General features: G+C 49.7%; 1 protein-coding gene across 4 annotated transcripts in view; it reads right to left on the bottom strand.

Moving 5' to 3' along the window:
* LIN52 (lin-52 DREAM MuvB core complex component) overlaps positions 1 to 17,369 on the bottom strand; it is a 1,138,589-nt gene that overhangs the window by 924,109 nt on the left and 197,111 nt on the right. For all 4 annotated transcript variants that reach the window (XR_011283757.1, XR_011283758.1, XM_069637610.1 and 1 more), the window contains exon 2: positions 12,104 to 12,178. Coding sequence is in view for 2 of the 4 variants with exons in the window: in XM_069637610.1 (XP_069493711.1) it covers positions 12,104 to 12,178 (75 nt within the window). In the remaining 2 variants the exon portion in view is untranslated. The remainder of the gene's footprint in view (positions 1 to 12,103; positions 12,179 to 17,369) is intronic.

The raw sequence follows: 17,369 nt of genomic DNA, 5'->3' as shown, positions 1-17,369 counted from the left end.
AGGGGGTCATGAGATTTCCAGAATATATGAAATGTTGATGTCTAAAGTGGGGAAGGAAGTCATGCAGTTGAGGATGGACTGGGAAACAGAAGTTGGTGCCCCGATGGAGGATGGGATGTGGGAACGGGTGCAGGGGTATCATAAGAAGGTGTCTAGGAATGCGAGACTGAAACAGACCCAACTATATGTTACACTTAGGGCATACATGACACCTTGGAGGATATCGAGGTTTGAGAATGCAGGACGGCAGGCATGCCCCAAATGTGATGAGGAGAACGCGGGCATGGTTCATATGTTTTGGTCATGCCCGGTCATTGAACGTTTTTGGAGAGCAGTAAAAGAAACTGGAGAAAAAAAGGGTTAAGATCGTAGTGGACACAGTGTGGGCCTGTTTGTTGGGGGGGGGGTTCCCAAGATCACGGAAGCTCAAGCATGTGAGTAAATTGATGGACCTGGGTTATGTGCTTGCAAAAAGGAGATTTGCCATGGGTTGGTAGACCTGCCATATGCCAAAAGTGGAGGTATGGTGGAGAGATTTACAAAAATGGGCCGAGGCAGAAACCATGGTGTGGCAAGAGGCTATTAATGCAGGGGGGGAGGGAGGGGCGGAGACTGAGTCCCTGATGGCCTGGAAACTTTTGATAGCCGAGCTGTTTGGGTCAATTGAAGACCTGGCAGACGTCATAGAAGGGGAGACCGTACCACAGGATGCAGAAACGTTAAAAGAAATACTCGTAAAGGGGGAAGGAAAGGGAAACAGACTAGAAATTATGGATGTATAATGAAGCGGTTGTAGGTTGCACTGCTTGTTTGGTTTTGGTGTGTGTTAATTTAAAAAAAAAGAAAAAAAAAAAAAAGGGTACCAGTGTCAGTGTCTCCCATCCATCACGCAAGTGAACAGAACTGGTGTCGGTGGGAGTTGGCGGCACACAACGGGGTGTGTCCCGCCAAAAGCAAAAGCCCTTTCTGCATGTGCTTGGATGTTTTCCTGCTGTGATTCCTGGCAGACTCATCTGCCTCTCTGGCTCACTCACCTTCGGTCAGAGCCTGGACACTCTGCTCTGCAATGTGGCCAAATGTCATCTACTGGATTGCCCATGATGTCATAAGATTGCGTAGTAGCATAGCAGAGCTCCAGGCTCGGACTTCAGCCAGCCTCCACCCGACCTGGATTGGCCACCTGCCCGCATCATATCAGGAAGCAAGGGAGGATGGCAGGTTTAGACGGCCCCCACCGAAAGCCCATGCGTAAGGGCCCTGAAATACCCCATCTGTCCCTGTCCGGATCCTGGCCGTATAATGCTAGCTACGATAACGGCATGCAAGGCCATAAGCTCTAAATTCCGATTTTGCCTCTGTCCCAGGATCTCTACCATATCATCTCTCCGCCCCCCCGCCTTCCCATTTTCTACCAAACGCCCTACTAATACGCTCTATGCCTACACATGCCTGCTCGAACTCTTCCATGGAAGCAGCCTCTTCATGATAAGTTATGCAGTTTCGGAACGCTCGACTCAAGTCGGATCCCCCGCACACCTGCTCTGCATGCTAAATCTCCTGCAACTGCGGCCCCAACTCCCGTATTGGGTCCAGAACTGTCATCAAAGGTAAGCAAGCCCTGCTAAGCCGTTCCCGCCACGGCCTCCTGTAGCAGACACCAAAATCAAGTTGGATCTAACTCGTGCCATAAACTACCCACCAGATCAAGGATCTCACCTCCCACCCATCGCCCACTAGCAGGTCCCTTCAATGTTCCAGCAACATCAAGAAAGAAACTGGCCAATGAATCTAACCCACCCAGACTCGATCACTCACCTTGCGTAACCCACAGGGCACCGCAAACTCTAACATTGACCACTTACTCATACAGAGCCATATTATGGCACTGCTCCTGATCCAGTACCTATTACAGCCTCTGTGCCTACCACCGGTTCAACTGCCATGCTAAATGCCATATCTATTGACTGTTATGTTACTGCACATGACTGCATTGCTCTTGCTCCAACACTCAATACTGCCTCTGTGCCCGCTGTTAGTACAAATGTCACACCCTACGTCAATTCTACCTTGCTGCCCATTCAAAATGTAGCCATTGCAACCATGACCAATGCCAGCACCGCTCCTCAACCTAGAACTATCCTAGCCTCACTGCTCCTAAGAGCATCTCCTCACCAGGACAGCACTAGCTCACTACCTCAGCAAAAAAAATCAATTTAGCCCTCATCAACGCTCGCTCCCTGCCTCCACATGCACTAGACATCCACGACCTCATTAAAAACAATTTTGATGCCTTGACCATCACTGAAACCCGGCTACACGCAACTTCGGGTCCTATGTTAGTGCTCACCCTCCCCATCGGCTACACCATATACAGAAGTGATAGATCGAACTCCAGAGGAGGTGGCATGGCCTTTATTGCAAAGGACCACCACAGCATTAGACTAACACCGGCTGCGCTCATGACAAACTGACACACTCTCTCAAATGGGCCACCTTCCCCACTAACACTAACTCGATTTTCCTAGTCTACCGCCCACCAGGCCCTGTACTCTCCTTTGAAGAAGATGTACTCCTCATCCCAAGCAACAATCTTAAGCCTACATCCCAAATGATCCTTCTAGGCGACCTAAATTTAGGCCTCAATGACCCACAGGATTTACCAGCCACGTCATTGGCCACAGCGCTCGCCTCCCTTGGGTTCAACCAACTATCAACAATCCCACCCACAACAAGGGTCGCACCCTGGATTGGCTAGCAGACATGAACTGCCACGCTACCATTAAAGCTAACTCACCTTGCCCATGGTCCGAACACCATATCATTACCTACTCATTCCCAGCAGGCTCACTGCTGAAACCCTTTATCATCACCATCCCATCCACTTCAGCCCGTAGTGCATGTAAACTCAAAGGAAAACCTCATCCCGTTCCTCAACGTCCTCAATCCTGACAACCTACAAACCACAGACCCAGTGTTCCTAGCGCAACACTACTCCACCTCTCTCAATAATGCCATCAATACCATTGCTCCCCTAGCTACAAAAAAGCTAAACCAGCTGTACACATTAACGCCTGGTACACTCAAGAGCTCGCCACTCTCAGAACTGAGAAAAGGCTTGCTGAGTCGAATTGGATAAACTCCCCATCTGAGTCATCCAAACGTGCCTTTTCCATCCTCTCACACCAGTACAAAAAGGCCATTATACTCGTCAAGGCCACCTCCCTCAACACCAGGATTGCTAACACTAATTCAGGCTCCAAGGAAATGTTCACTATCCTCAAAGAACTGGAAACACCAATCCCCCAAATCTCAACAATCAAAAATTCTGACTGGTGCAACACCATTCAGAACGCTCTACTAACCAAAATTGACATATTGAAACTAAAAATCCAGGCACAAAAAGCAAACATTAGGTAACAATCCCCGCCCATACACTCGCCTTTGGCCCACACGCCCAGTGCCCCACTGTTTCACTTCAACAAGATCACCATACAGCAAACCACCAGTATCATTCAAAGCCTATAGCCCTCTAGATACAAAGGGGATGTGTGTCCAGCTCCATTAATCAAAGACTGTGCCCTGCCTGGAACTAGCCCTCTTCATCACAGCCTTCATAAGGCCTCTTTCAACACGGGCATAGTACCCTCCTGCCTCAAAGTAGGTCCTCCACCTACTATAAAAAATAAAACTTTTTTTTAAAAAAAAATCAATACTTGACCCCACCATCGCCAACAACTACCGACCAATCACAACTGCCCACTTCCTGCTAAAAATCCTAAATAGAGCAGCCCATCTTCAATGCCACTTAGAAAACAATCAAATCCTAGGTACTGGTAAATCTGGCTTTCGTCCGGACCACGGCAGTGAGTCTGGCCTCCTGGACATGAAGATACAACTTGACGCCCATGGAGATAACTGGAAGTTGGCCATGCTTCTCCTCCTCAATCTGTCTGCGGTCTCTGATCTAGTTGATCACGGCATCCTATGCCACCACCTGACTGCTGCGGCCTTCTCCCAGGAGGCAGCCGCCTGGATCTCTTCCTTCCTCGAAGAAAGCGTAATGAACGTTTTTGCCGACAATGCCTGTGCCACTCCATCCACAATCAGTTGCAGGATCCCACAGGGATCATGTGCCTCGCCTACGCTCTACAACATTTTCACAAAGCCCCTCTTTGACCATCTAGACTCGCACGGCATAGCCTACATCAACTACGTAGACGACACACAGATTCTTCTCCCGCTCATAGGGTCATACCACACAGATTCCTCCACCTTTAGCACCACCTAAGCAATGATCCAAGCCTGGATGGCTACCCATGGCCTCCATCTCAATGACGAAAGGACAGAGCTCCTCATCGTCGGTCCGGCTGCTGCTCTAAAAACCCTTGACTCCCAATACTCTACCCTCAATATTGACAGATCCTTGATACTTATCTCCCCCTCGGTAAAAACACTAGTTGTCTACCTCGATGCTACTCTTTCCAACTGGTAAATGACATTGCCTCCACAGCAGCTTACTCAACCAAACTGCTCAATGCAGCCAGGCCATTCCTATCCAGAGACAACTGCCTAACTATCGCCCGGTCAGTGATCGACATGAGGCTGGACTAGCGCAATGTCCTCTTCGCCGGTATATCCACCCACAACCTAAAAAGACTCCAAACCATCCAGAACAATGCCTTACATGCTTCCCTCAATATCCCAAGCTCTGAACAAATTTCTGCTGCCCGAAGAACTTCCCACTGGCTAGCCATCAAGGACCGAATTCTGTTCAAGACTCTCTCAATCACCCACAAGTGCATCTCCAACACTTTCTGGTGGGAACACTGGTCTGCGAACCCTTCTCGCATAGCACAGATTCCTGTTCTAAGAGGGAGGGTTTGACCTTGGTTCCACCAGTAACAAACTCTCAAGCTTCTTGCAGCTCTCTGTACTGCGTGGGCTCACAAAGGTTCCCCTTTTCTCTGGTAGGCAAACCGGTCCACAGACGCTTCTCATCAGAACACAGTTTTCCTGCTCCTTACTCCTTCAGGGAGGGTTTGACAACACTTCCTGGTTTCCTTCTTCTATTTCAACTATAGTTGGACCAATCGGAAGCCAGTAACCACTAGACAGTTTCTTGTGGTTCGCAAAAGGTGCTCTTCATGTTTCTGTGCTGCCTCATCACAGTACTTCAAGTTGTATAGACCGCTCATTTTGGTTCTGTGTACACTCTGCACCGCTCCGTGCTGCTTCTTCAACCGAGTACTGATCTTGAGGACTTCCAGTGATTCGTCAGGCATTCTTCTTTATCACAGTCTTGTGGTAGAATTTACATGGGCAGTCCTCTTCTCAGTACTTGTTAATTAGGTGGTAGTTTCTACCTTACACATGTATATTGAAGTGTAGGGGATTATGGGATCCGCTATAGGGTGAGAGGTTGTGAAGGGGTAGAGGTATACTGTGTTCTCCCTAAAATGTCATCCCTCCTCCCATAAGGGTTTTTCTTCCCCATGTGATTCTCCCTCCATGCACCACCCCGATGGGGACTATTGGACTGTGGCCGCAGCACCCTGCCCCATGTGAACGCCTTCCCCCAACCCCCATTACAGGATAAACAACGATATCCAAGAGTTTGCCACAATAACATCACATTCGGTAAGAGAGGGCAGCTTAATAGGGAGAAGCTTTTCAACCGTTTTCAGATTTTACTCCTATTGCAGGAATCAGCCCGTTAAAGTGGTACCATAGTTGTCAGATTCACACAATCACAGACTTTAATCACCCTTCCCATAATTCAAAAAGTGTACCTCACATCCAACCCTATTCCTAGCAGCCAGACAGCCAAGCAGCAAAACAGAAAAGCAATGCAATGCTGATTTTCACATTTTTGAGCTATGAGAAAATTCCAACAAATCTTGTGTCGCCAGCTATACAATTGTCCTTTAGCCATAAGAGACATGTGGCTTTGCTACAATGTTGTGGGAGAGGATACAAAAGGGGGAAGACACACAGAACTAACGATAGAGAGGAGGAATGCGGGAGTGGGAGAGTGAAGAGATAATAAGGCAAAGAAATAAGTGTGGTAGAGTGAAGAAAGCGAGGGGGATTGAGAAATGGAAGAGAGAGAGACAGAGAGACAGAGACCGAGAGACAGAGAGACCGAGAGACAGAGAGACCGAGAGACAGAGACCGAGAGACAGAGACCGAGAGACAGAGACCGAGAGACAGAGACCGAGAGACAGAGACCGAGAGACAGAGACCGAGAGACAGAGACCGAGAGACAGAGACAGAGACCGAGAGACCGAGAGACAGAGACCGAGAGACAGAGACCGAGAGACAGAGAGAGACGGAGAGAGAGTAATTCATGTAGTAAAGAGAGAGGGCCCGCTGGAGGGAGATGGCAATGTAGAGACGGAGAGTAAGAGGCAGAGGAGAGAAACGGGATGGTGATGACAGAGGGACTTGGTGTAAGGGAGAGGGACTGGGAGCCAGGAAAGGGTCAGAGATGGATGGGAAATAAACAAACAGTGATATTGGTCCAAAGGGGGCACAGAAATAGAGAAGAAATGCAGAAGGAAAAGAGTCTGTGAGAGAAGAGAGAGGGAGAAAAAATGAAGAAAGGAGTCAGACCATGAGGAGCAAAAGAGGGAGGCAAAGAGGATAAAGTACACCCAAAAGGAGAGGAAGAGACAAGTGTACACAGATAGCGGGAAGAAATCACGACAGTGTGATGGAAAAAAGCAAACGTGTGTGCAAGGGAATAAGAGTGTGGGGAGTGAACCACAAGTACATACTGAAATGGGTGGAGGGAAGGAAAAACAAAATGTTTGAAGGGACTGTAAAGCATAAAATCTGTATTGGTATGTAAAGCTTTTACAAAGGTCTTCCCTCCACCAGAGGACAAAGAGCTCCCCATTCGTAAAATTAGGAGAACAAGTTACTAACTGGTAACGTTCTTTCGACTTGATGTTCATCCAACGCATTCCACATCTTTGACATGTAATGTCCACAGCTGTGCACTTCGGAAACATTTCGGCAGAGGGCGTCCTGCGTCAATGGCGTTGGGTCCATGTCCCTCGAAGGCCTCCGTTGAGGGCGACGTCATAGGATGTTATAAATAGGACGCACAGTGCCCATAGCCTCAGTTTACTTTTTTTTCCCCCCAGAACGTGTGGCACCAGTCTGATGCCTGCTGGACTGCACTTAGCATTTTGCGGAAAACGGAAGCTGCAATCGCATAGGAAATTCTCCTGAGGGGCAGGCTGGGAGGGCGATGTGCAATGCGTTGGAGGAACATGCAGTCGAAAGAACGTTACCAGTCGGTACTTGTTCTTCGAATGGATTGTGTCCTCCAACGCATTCCACATGTTTGACAGACTCCCAAAGCAGTACCAGTAAATAGAGGAGGGAAGAACTTAGAGTACCCAATCAGATTGTGGAATAAAGAACCGCCTTCCCAAAGGCCATATGCTGACCATGGATAGTATCCAGGGAATAATGTTTTACAAAGGTGGGTGTGGATGGAAGCCCAAGAAGCAGCATCACAAATATTCCTAATAGGAACACCAAGTAGCCACACCCCTAGTGGAATGAGCTCTCAACCCTTCAGGAGGGTCCTTACCCGCCAATCGATAACATTCTGTAATGGTGAGGAGAATCCACCTGGACCAGGTCTGTTTTCTAACAGCCTGGCCCAATCAGTGTCCAGCATATCCTGTGTCCAGCATATCCTACAAAGAGTTGATCGTCCACTCTGACCCTGGACATCCTAGAAACGTAAAAGCTTAGAGCTCTCCTAGGATCCAACCGATGGAGTCGCTCCTCTTACTTACCAGGATGAGGAGGAGGGTAGAAAGATGGGAGAACCACCTTTTGACTCAAATGGTATTCAGAAACAAATCCTTATACCTGAACCTTTCAGATACCAAGCGTGAAGGTTGAGAGTCTTGATCCCACCTCTTCTCCCCCCTCTTCGATCCCCCCTACTCCCCCCTCTCATTCCGTCCCCCCCTCTCTCGCGCAATGAGGATAATGTGGGCACTGAACCTCCGCAACACTTGAGGGATGACTGGCAATGGAGGAAACGCGTACAGCAGTGGGAATGACCAATCCACCACAAACGCATCCCCCAAGGCTCCTCTTGGAGGAAATTACCTTGAGCAGAATCTCTCGCACTTCCGGTTGACACTGGTGTCGAAGAGATCCACTTGTGGGGTACCCCAAAGGGCAAGATCTCCTGAAGGACTTCCTGAGCCAACTATCACTCGCGGGAGACCATGCTTTGCGCCTGCTCAGAACGTCCACCTTCGCATTTTCATCTCCGGCCAGATAAACTACCAAGATCGAAATTTCCTGCTGGATGGCCCAGGGCTGCATTGCCTCTCTGCACAACGACAGTGACCCTACCCCCCCCCCCCCTTTTTGTTGAGGTAATGCATGGCCACTGTGTTGTCCGTCATGATCAGGACACTCTTCCCCTGTACAGAAGGCAGAAAAGCCTTCAGGGCGAGACTGACGGCCCTCAGCTCTAACAGATTGATGTGGAGTCTAGTCGTTGGCATGAGCACCCCATCCTGTGAGGGAAGCATCCGTCACTACCGTCATCTCTGGCCACAGTTGCCAAAACTGTTCCCCCTTCATCAGGTTCCCTTAAACGGCCCACCACAGAAGATCCTGGTAGACCGAGAGTGGAATCTGAACGGGATCCCACATGTTGCCGGAGAACTGAGACCACTGCATCTTGAGAGCCCGCTGCAGGGATCTCATCCGCAGCCGGGCATCTGGCACCAGAAAAATGCAGGAGGCCATAAGGCCGAGCAACCATAAGAATTCTAAAGCTGGGAGACTCTGGGCATGTTGAAGCTTATCCACCATCTGCACAATTTGATGAGCCTTTACCTTGGGAGGCGAACACTTCCCCAAGGACGTGTCCAGAACAGCCCCGATGTACTGGAGCTGTTGGGAAGGTGTCAGATGAGACTTCTTGAAATTCAGGGGGAAGCCAAGCCTGTGGAGGGTGCGGCAGGTGACACCGAGATGATCCAACGCTAGCGCAGGAGAGTGCGCCCGGATCAGCCAGTCGTCCAGGTATGGGTAGATGTGAATCCCCCTCGCCTGAGGTACGCTGCCACCACCACCATTAGCTTGGTGAAGACCCTCGGGGAAGAGGTCAATCCGAACGGCAGGACCCGAAACTGAAAGTGCGAGTTGCCAGCCGCAAACCTCAGGTAATTCCTGTGCTTTGGATTAATCGGCACATGAAAGTTAGCATCCTTGAGGTCCAGAGACACCAATCCTGAAGTTGAAGGGCCTGGAGGATTTGAGAAAGAGTGACCATCTTGAACTTGTCCTTCCTGAGAAGTTTGTTCAACCAACGCAAGTCCATGATGGGTCTCAATCCCCCGTCTTTCTTTGGAATAAAAAAAATAAGGGGAATATTTTCCCTTGTTTCTCTCTGCTAAAGGCACCAGTTCTATAGCGCCTTTCTCCAGCAGGCTCAAGATTTCCTGCGCAAGGAGCGGATCTGGAAGCTTCAAAGTGTTTCCCCAGTGGTTTGTCATGAGGCCGCTGAAGGAAGGCAAGGCAGTCGCCGTGGGCAATAGTATCCAGAACCCACGCATCTGAAGTAATGGAACGCCATTCTTCGAGATGCTGAGACAGTCTGCCCCCAACCGGCGAACCATGGGACATGGCCTCACGACTGTTTAGAAGCAGCTGCGGCAGGGCCTGAAGGCAAAAAGGTAGCTGCCGAGTGGCTTTGGCACGATTTGCCCCGACCACCACGGGTACTTTTTCGTTGGCCCCTTTGACTGGCGGCCCCTCTCGTCCTACTAAAGGAGGAGTAATAACGAAAGGAACCTCCCCTCCACTGCTGTCCCCTAGGATGAAAAAGCAGAGGTTGACGCACTGCGCCGCTTAAAGATTTTGCAGCAGCTTTTGAGGTCTGCAACCTCTCAAGGCTCTCGTCAGCCTTGCTGCCAAACAAACGTGCGCCATCAAAGGGCATGTTGAGAAGACGGGCCTGCACATCCGGAGCAAACCAGACTTCCACAACCATGCAAATCTGCGGATAATGGTGCTCGCAGCCATGGATCGGCTAACACGGTCGGCCGTATCAAAACCCGACTGAAGGATTCACACATGGCATCCTTGCCGTCCTGCACGAGAGCAAGGAACCCATCCCTTTCTTCCCCCTCGGGAATATGCTCAGCCGCCAAAGAAACAATTCCACAGAATGTGTGAAAACCTTGCTAAGGTACACGTGGAGTTAACCGATTTCAGGGCCATGCTCTCCCTGAAGCGCTTGTCGTCCCTATCCGGAGGGATGGTTGGGTACGTCGCCTGCCTCGAGGTGGCAGTAGCCGCCTGAACCACCAAAATCTCAGGAAATGGGGTGAGTAGATAGATGGCTGGGGTCGCTAACGGAAGGGCGGTATTTCTTGGTCAAAGACTTAACAGCCGGAAGAGATTCCGGGGACTGCCAAGCAGCTGCCATCCTTTTCTGCAAGGTAAGGTCTACCAAATTCCACTTCCGGGGAAGCGTCCAGCCCACTTGCATCATGGAGGGTCTGCCTCAACTCCTCCAACTGACTGTCTCCAGAAAAATGTGGAGGTTCATCAAGTTCCCCAGGGTCCTCAAACTCGGACTATTCCTCCTCTTCATAAATATCAGCCAGAGGGAGGTGACACCCAGGTCTGGCAACAGAAAAGGGTCTGGAGTCCAAAACTGGCCTCACAGACTTCGACGTAGCCTTCCTTGGAGGATCCACGATGTCTGGGTACTCCAACGGCAAATTTCGAGAAAAAAATCCCTGAAGGTGCTGATAGCGTCGAAGGCTTTGACGTCAAGAGCATCGACAACCACGACGTTGGGATCGCCAAAGGCTTCGGCGTCGACACAGGTGCCGACGGCTGATACGACGGCAAGGCATCGATGTCCGAATCAGACGAACACTGTGCCAAACAAGTCGACGCCGGCCCCAAACCCTCAATAGGTTGCTGCGGTCTCAGAGATGAGGACCGAGACCTAGAGACACGTCTCTTGCAACCTTTCGATTCCTTGTCTGTGTAGAACCTCGACGGCTCCAGATGTGTGTCGCGTAGCAAACCCGAGCCCAAAAGGTGTGCGAGCCACGGAACGAGACCGATCCTGGCCGGCTTCTTCATGTGGCGCGACCAGACCCGTGACCTTTGATTAAAAAATCGCCATCATGGATTTCTTAAACGCCATCCATTCCTCCGGAGTCGAGGACTTTGTAGGGCATGTAACCTTTCGAGGCACCATCCTCTGAGGAGGACTGGGAAGGCAACCGGCGACGGCGCTTCCTAGAGTGCTGGGACGAGGAAGACGAGTGGCGTGAACCACTCCGGGACCGAGATCCCCGGGAATTCTTCCGATGCGGAGAGTCGGCCCTCGAGTCGTCAGTGCAAACCCCCTTGGACTTCGAAGCACAGGACTTAACAGGCCTCGAGCCCCTACCTACCTGGAGCTTCCCCTTCCACAAGGCCTTAGCAGTCAGCGACTTGCATTTCCAGCAGTCTGTGTCGTGCGACTCACCCAGGCACCACAAACAAATGCGCTGGGGGTCAGTGAGCAACATCTTCGACCTGCAGTCCCCGCAGGTCTTAAAGCCAGACCGCGGAGTCGGAGGGGTCGAAGAGAAAGACATCTTCTATGAAGAAAACGCACGAGACACGCCGAGTCTCACGAAGTAAACACATTCGCAGAAAAACTGGAACTGAGGTTACTGGCGCCGTGCGCCCTATTTATAACATCGCCCTCGTCGGAGGCCTTCGAGGGACAGGGACCCGATGCCATCGACGCAGGACGCCCTCTGCCGAAAAGTTGCCGAAGTGCACAACTGTGGACATTACATGTCAAAGATGTGGAATGCGTTCGAGGACACAATCCATTTGAATAGTACATTTGCAATTTCAGGCAATAAGCAGGAGGGCGACAACACTTGACATTTTCCTGAGGACAAGCTCCCAGCCCAAAGTCACCGGGTCACCGAACACTGCTGGCCTCCCCTGCAAGAGATTTTCTACCATGGTTCAGATAAAGGTAAGGAGTGTGTGATACGTTTGGCCTGTCACATGACCAGATAAAAAGTACACTTACGTTGCTCTGGCCAGAGGTCCGGTGAAGCCCTGTCCAGCTTCTCAAAGCTCAGCAAAGAAGCCTCCAGATCTGCCCCTAAAACAACAGAGCAGGTCAGAATCTGTTCAGAATACACGTATTCTAGTGACAACTTCGCTCTGCACCTAGATGCAGCACACTTTGACAGAATATTAGGATCCTGTAGATGTTTGCATGTTGTTAGATTTCACCCTCATCTTTGCATTTTCTACTGCTCTATGAACTGCATGATGTTGATGGAGCAGATCATCAACTGCCGCTTAATTTGAACAATTTAGCTCAGTGTAAGTGAGTCTGTTCCCAGCAATGGAGCAGAATATTGCCCTACAGATGGATGCATTGTGCCAGACCGCACCAGAAATCTAATATCACACCCTGTCGGACAGGCACAGCATCTGCTCCCAAAAAACCCTACCCATGACAAACTCTTCCAGAAAAAACATGCATCTAGCCTTGGCCAAGTCAGTCTATGCTTGACCACAGTAGAAACACCATGGGCAGCCAGGTCTGAGCAAAACACCCTCTGTGCCAGGTCCAATCAAAGACTCTCTGTCTCAAGTACTACTGTAGAAAACCTCTTCCGTGCTCCAACAAACCAACCAACCAACCAACCAACCAACCAACCCAGGTATAAGCCAGAAAACTGACCCAGGTCCACACAAACACAAACATATCCAGCAGCAGGTCCTAGCAGTGACACCAAGTGCCATACAGCCATAGAGGCCCGCTGTGCTAGGCTCTATAAAAAGCACCCCTACAAGGTACTCTTAATGCCTTCTACATCAGGCTACACCATATGTCAAGTCTTACCAGACACTCTGTGGCAAATACTATCAAAGACACCACGCGTCAAGACTGACCAATGGCACATTGGCTAGGCCACAGCAAATACACCCTGAGGCAGGCTCCAGCAGAGAGACTCTATTCCAAGTACTTCCCAAGACACCCTATGTCAGATTCAACAAGTTATACCTTGCCAGGACTACAGGTTTAGCCGAGACATCCTGTGCCAGACGCCACAGATATCCTGTCAGGCACTAGCAGAGGCACCCTGTGTTTGTTCCCAGCAGAACCCCTTTGGTAGCCTCCTGCAGACACCCTATGCTAGAACCGAGTGCCTATTGTCTGCACCATCACAGTAAATCAAAATGTAGGATATTTGTTTAGCGCACATCAGATCAAATGATCTCTTGACAGCAATCCTCAACCTCGAAGTCTAATGGGCCTGGGTTCTAGAATATGGCCAAGCTTTCAGTCTCTCAGATCCCAGTACAACAAGACTAAACCAGACAAGAAGCAAGCATTGTTTACCAGCGTAATAGCAGCAGTCTTTAAATCTCTAAAAATGGATCCTAGATGGTGATGCACTTGTATTACTCCAACATCTGCAAACCTGGCCTGGCGCAGCCCTTCACAATATCAGTCTGCACAGATAAGGCTAAACATTTGGCAATCCTTGCAAGGTAGAGTTCCATAAAGCAGATAATTATTTAGATCACTGTCTCTATAGTTTATATATGCTTCAGCGTCAGAGGACCTGAACTCAGCAGGTGTGGATGTGCAGCGCAGTAACACCTCAGATCATCCTTCCCATAAATGTGCTACACGAGGATGACAATGCATTACTTACCGTAAAAGCATTTCTGATGGTTGTATCTGCTTAGATTCACATGCTGTGCATAGTCCGACATCCAGTGGTCACTGCGGAGTATTGCATTTTGTTTTTCGTAGTCGAAAAGGGGACGTCGACGAGGCGTGTCTGTAGCACTATCCCTATAGTGTCGTGCAGTGTACCCACAATCCCTCACGCGTCGAGGTCCCTCCGTTTGTATTTTTTCTGCCCTGAGGGAGCCTTCTAGACGTGAGTGAGTACAGAAAAGAGAGAGAGATGTAGAAAGATGTCTATGTTCCTTCCATCCGAGCGGGGAGGAAGGGTGGGCGCATGTGAATCTAAGCAGATACCGTAAAAGCATTTCTGATGGTTGTAAGTAATGCATTGTCTTCTGATGTTTGTTAACCTGCTTAGAATCACATGCTGTGCATAGACTAGCGAGCAGTACCCAGAGTAGGAGGTGGGTTGTGAGAAGGAACAGTAGAGAAAAGATGTCTTAATACTGCTTGTCCCACCTGGGAATCAGATCTAGAGTGAGCATCTAGACAGTATTTTGTAAAGGTGTGTACAGAACTCCAGGTTGCCGCTTTGCAAATGGACTCAAGGGGAACGTTTGCAATGAATGCTATGGATGCCCCTGTGCTTTGAGTAGTGTGCTCTTGGCTTGAAGGGTAGTTCTCTCTTAGCAAGAGTGTAACAGAGAGTGATGCATTGAACAATCCATCTAGATATAGTGGACTTTGAGACTGCATCTCCTTCTCTTCCTGCTGCCACCGAGACAAAGAACTGATTAGACTTTCTCAGTGGCCTAGTTCTTTCCATATAAAACATGACAGCTCTGCGCACATCGAGTGTATGCAGGCTTTTTTCTCCCAAATTGGAAGGGTTTTGAAAGAACGTTGGTAGTTCTATGGACTGGTTGACGTGGAATTTCGATATGAATTTCGGTGCAAACCTTGGGTGTGAGCGTAGAACTACCTTATCTTTGTGAACTGTTAAGAAGGGGTCTAGAATAGAAAGAGCCTGTAGTTCACTTACTCTTCTAATGGAGGTGATAGCTATTAGGAAAGCAGTCTTAAGGGTGAGGTCGTTAAGAGTTGCCTTGTGCATGGGTTCAAAGGGTGAGCCCATGAGCCTGGTAAGTACTACATTAAGGTCCCAGCCGGGAGCTGGGTTTGCTATTGGAGGGTGTATTCTCTTTACCCCCTCCATGAGGGCTTTGATAACTGGGACTTAAGTTGAGAGGTGGTGTATGCAGAAAGTGCCGCTAGATGGACTTTAATAGAATTGAACACTAGACCGGATTCCAGTAAATGGGTCAGGTACAGGACAATTTGTGTGGGAGAGCAGTGGACTGGGTTGATGCTCTTACCTCTACACCAGATGACAAATCTCTTCCACTTGCTAGAATAGCAGTGGCGAGTGTTGGGTTTTCTAGCTTCTTTGGGAATGTCCATGCATCTCTGAGGGAGTTGTAAATGGCCAAATTCTATGACCTCAGGAGCCAGGCTGCTAAGTTCATGTTCTGTGGGCATGGGTGTAGTGTCTTGCCCTTGTCCTGTTACAGCAAGTTGTACGGGCAGGGCAGTTTCACTGGTGGGGACAGGGACATCTCCATCAGGTGCGCAAACCATGGTTGGCGGGCCCACATCGGGGCTATCAGTATCATGGTGACTGGTTCCTGGTGCATCTTGTGCACTATCTTGTTCAGCAGAGGAGACGGGGGGGAAAAGCGTAAACAAATTTCCCTGACCATGGTATCCAGAGCCCGTTCCCCTTGGAGCGGTTCTGTGGGTATCTGGAGGCGTAATCTAGGCATTGTGAGTTTTCCAGAGTTGCGAACAGGTCTATTTCTGGGAAGCCCCATTGTGTGAAGACGTCGAAGACAATGTCTTCGTGTAACCGCCATTCGTACTTTGAGGGCAGAGGAAAGTCTCTGCTGAGTTCGTCTGCTAGCAGATTGAATTCCCCTGGTACATGTTGTGACAATAGGAACATGTGTCTGAGAGCCCACTTCCAGATGTTCTGGGACAGCTTGGACAGTCCTGGAGAGTGAGTGCCCCCTTGCTTGTTGAGGTAGTACATGGCTGTGGTGCTGTCCGTGAGGACCATCACTGTCTTCCCTTGTAGGTGCGTCTGGAAGGCTTTTAGTGCCTTGAACACCACAAGTAGTTCTAATAAGTTTATGTGTTTGGATGCTACGCTCGGAGTCCAGACTCCGTGAGCAGTCTGATGGAATAGGTGAGCACCCCATCCTGTGAGAGATGCGTCTGTGGTTAGAGTGGCTTCCACTGCGGGGGTGGCGAATGGTTTCCCTATTACCAGGTTTTCCTTCAACCACCACCGTAGCGAGAGAACCAAGGCCTGCGAGACCACCACTAGATCGTCCCATTGTTCGCTGGCCTGACACCACTGGCTGAGCCACTCTTGCATTGGGCGCATGCGCAGGCGCGCGTGAGGTACCAAATAAATACATGACGCCATCATTCCTAGCAAGCGCATTGCTTTGCGTACCGTCACCTCTCGACCGGCCACATATTGAGGGATCTGAAACAGCATATTTTGGACCCTCTCGTTGGAGGGGGAAGACGAGGCCGTCCTTTGTTTGAATTAGAGCCCCTAGGAATTGGTTGATTTGGCTGGGGTCTAAGCTGGACTTCTTCTCGTTGATGGAGAAGCCCAGTTGGAACAAAAGGTCTACTGTCTTCTGGGTGTTTGAGAAGCATGTCTCGTAGGAGTCCCCTGTTATGAGCCAATCGTCGAGGTAAGGGTATACCAGTATGGACAACCTGCGCAGGTGGGCCGCTGCTACTGCCAGTACCTTCGTGAATACCCTCTGTGCAGACGCTATGCCGAAGGGTAGCACTCTGAACTGGTAGTGTTTGCCCTCTATCATGAACCTGAGGTATTTTCTGTGCCCTGGCAACAATAACATCAAAATGTGAAAGTATGCATCTTTCATGTCTAGTGTTGTCATGTAGTCCCCCTGAGATAGCAGAAGAATTACCTCCTGTAATGTTACCATACAACATTTTTGTGGTTTTACAAATTTGTTCGCTGGGCACAGATCTAGTACAGGGCGCATGGTTAGGTCCTTTTTGGGTACAAGGAAGTACACTGAATAAATACCTTCCATTACCTGAGATAGAGGCACGACCTCTATTGCTCCTTTCTGTAGCAGCTGTTCTTCTTGCAGGAGGATGACGAGGTGTTCTGGTGACAGGTGTCGTCCCCTTGGAGGTCTGTAGGTGGGGGACCGATTGAACTCTATACAGTACCCGTGGGCTACGGTTGACAATACCCACCTGTCTGACGTTATTCCCTCCCATGCTGAAAGGAAAGATGTTATCCGGCCCCCAACCGGAGACGCATGGGAGGGGACCCGAACCTTTGGGTCATTTGGTGTTACTTGCCGGGGTGCCTCTGGGGATGGAGCCTCGGCCTCTGCCCTTGCACGGCGTTGTCCTCTTTGGTTATACTGGTTACTGGTACCCTGATTAGAGGGCCAGTTGCCTGCAGTGTAATGTTGTTGCTGCTGTTGGCGTTGGCCACGAAAAAAGCATTTGTTCCCAAATCCCCGCCTGTTTGGAGGCTTTGAGATTTGGTCTAAGGTCTTTATGGTGTCAAATTATTTCT

The sequence above is a fragment of the Ambystoma mexicanum genome, chromosome 14 (genome assembly GCF_040938575.1).
Source record: "Ambystoma mexicanum isolate Mex_15411 chromosome 14, UKY_AmexF1_1, whole genome shotgun sequence".
Taxonomy (NCBI): domain Eukaryota; kingdom Metazoa; phylum Chordata; class Amphibia; order Caudata; family Ambystomatidae; genus Ambystoma; species Ambystoma mexicanum.
Note: the sequence above shows the minus strand (reverse complement) of the source record. Positions and strands in the feature narration are given on the sequence as shown.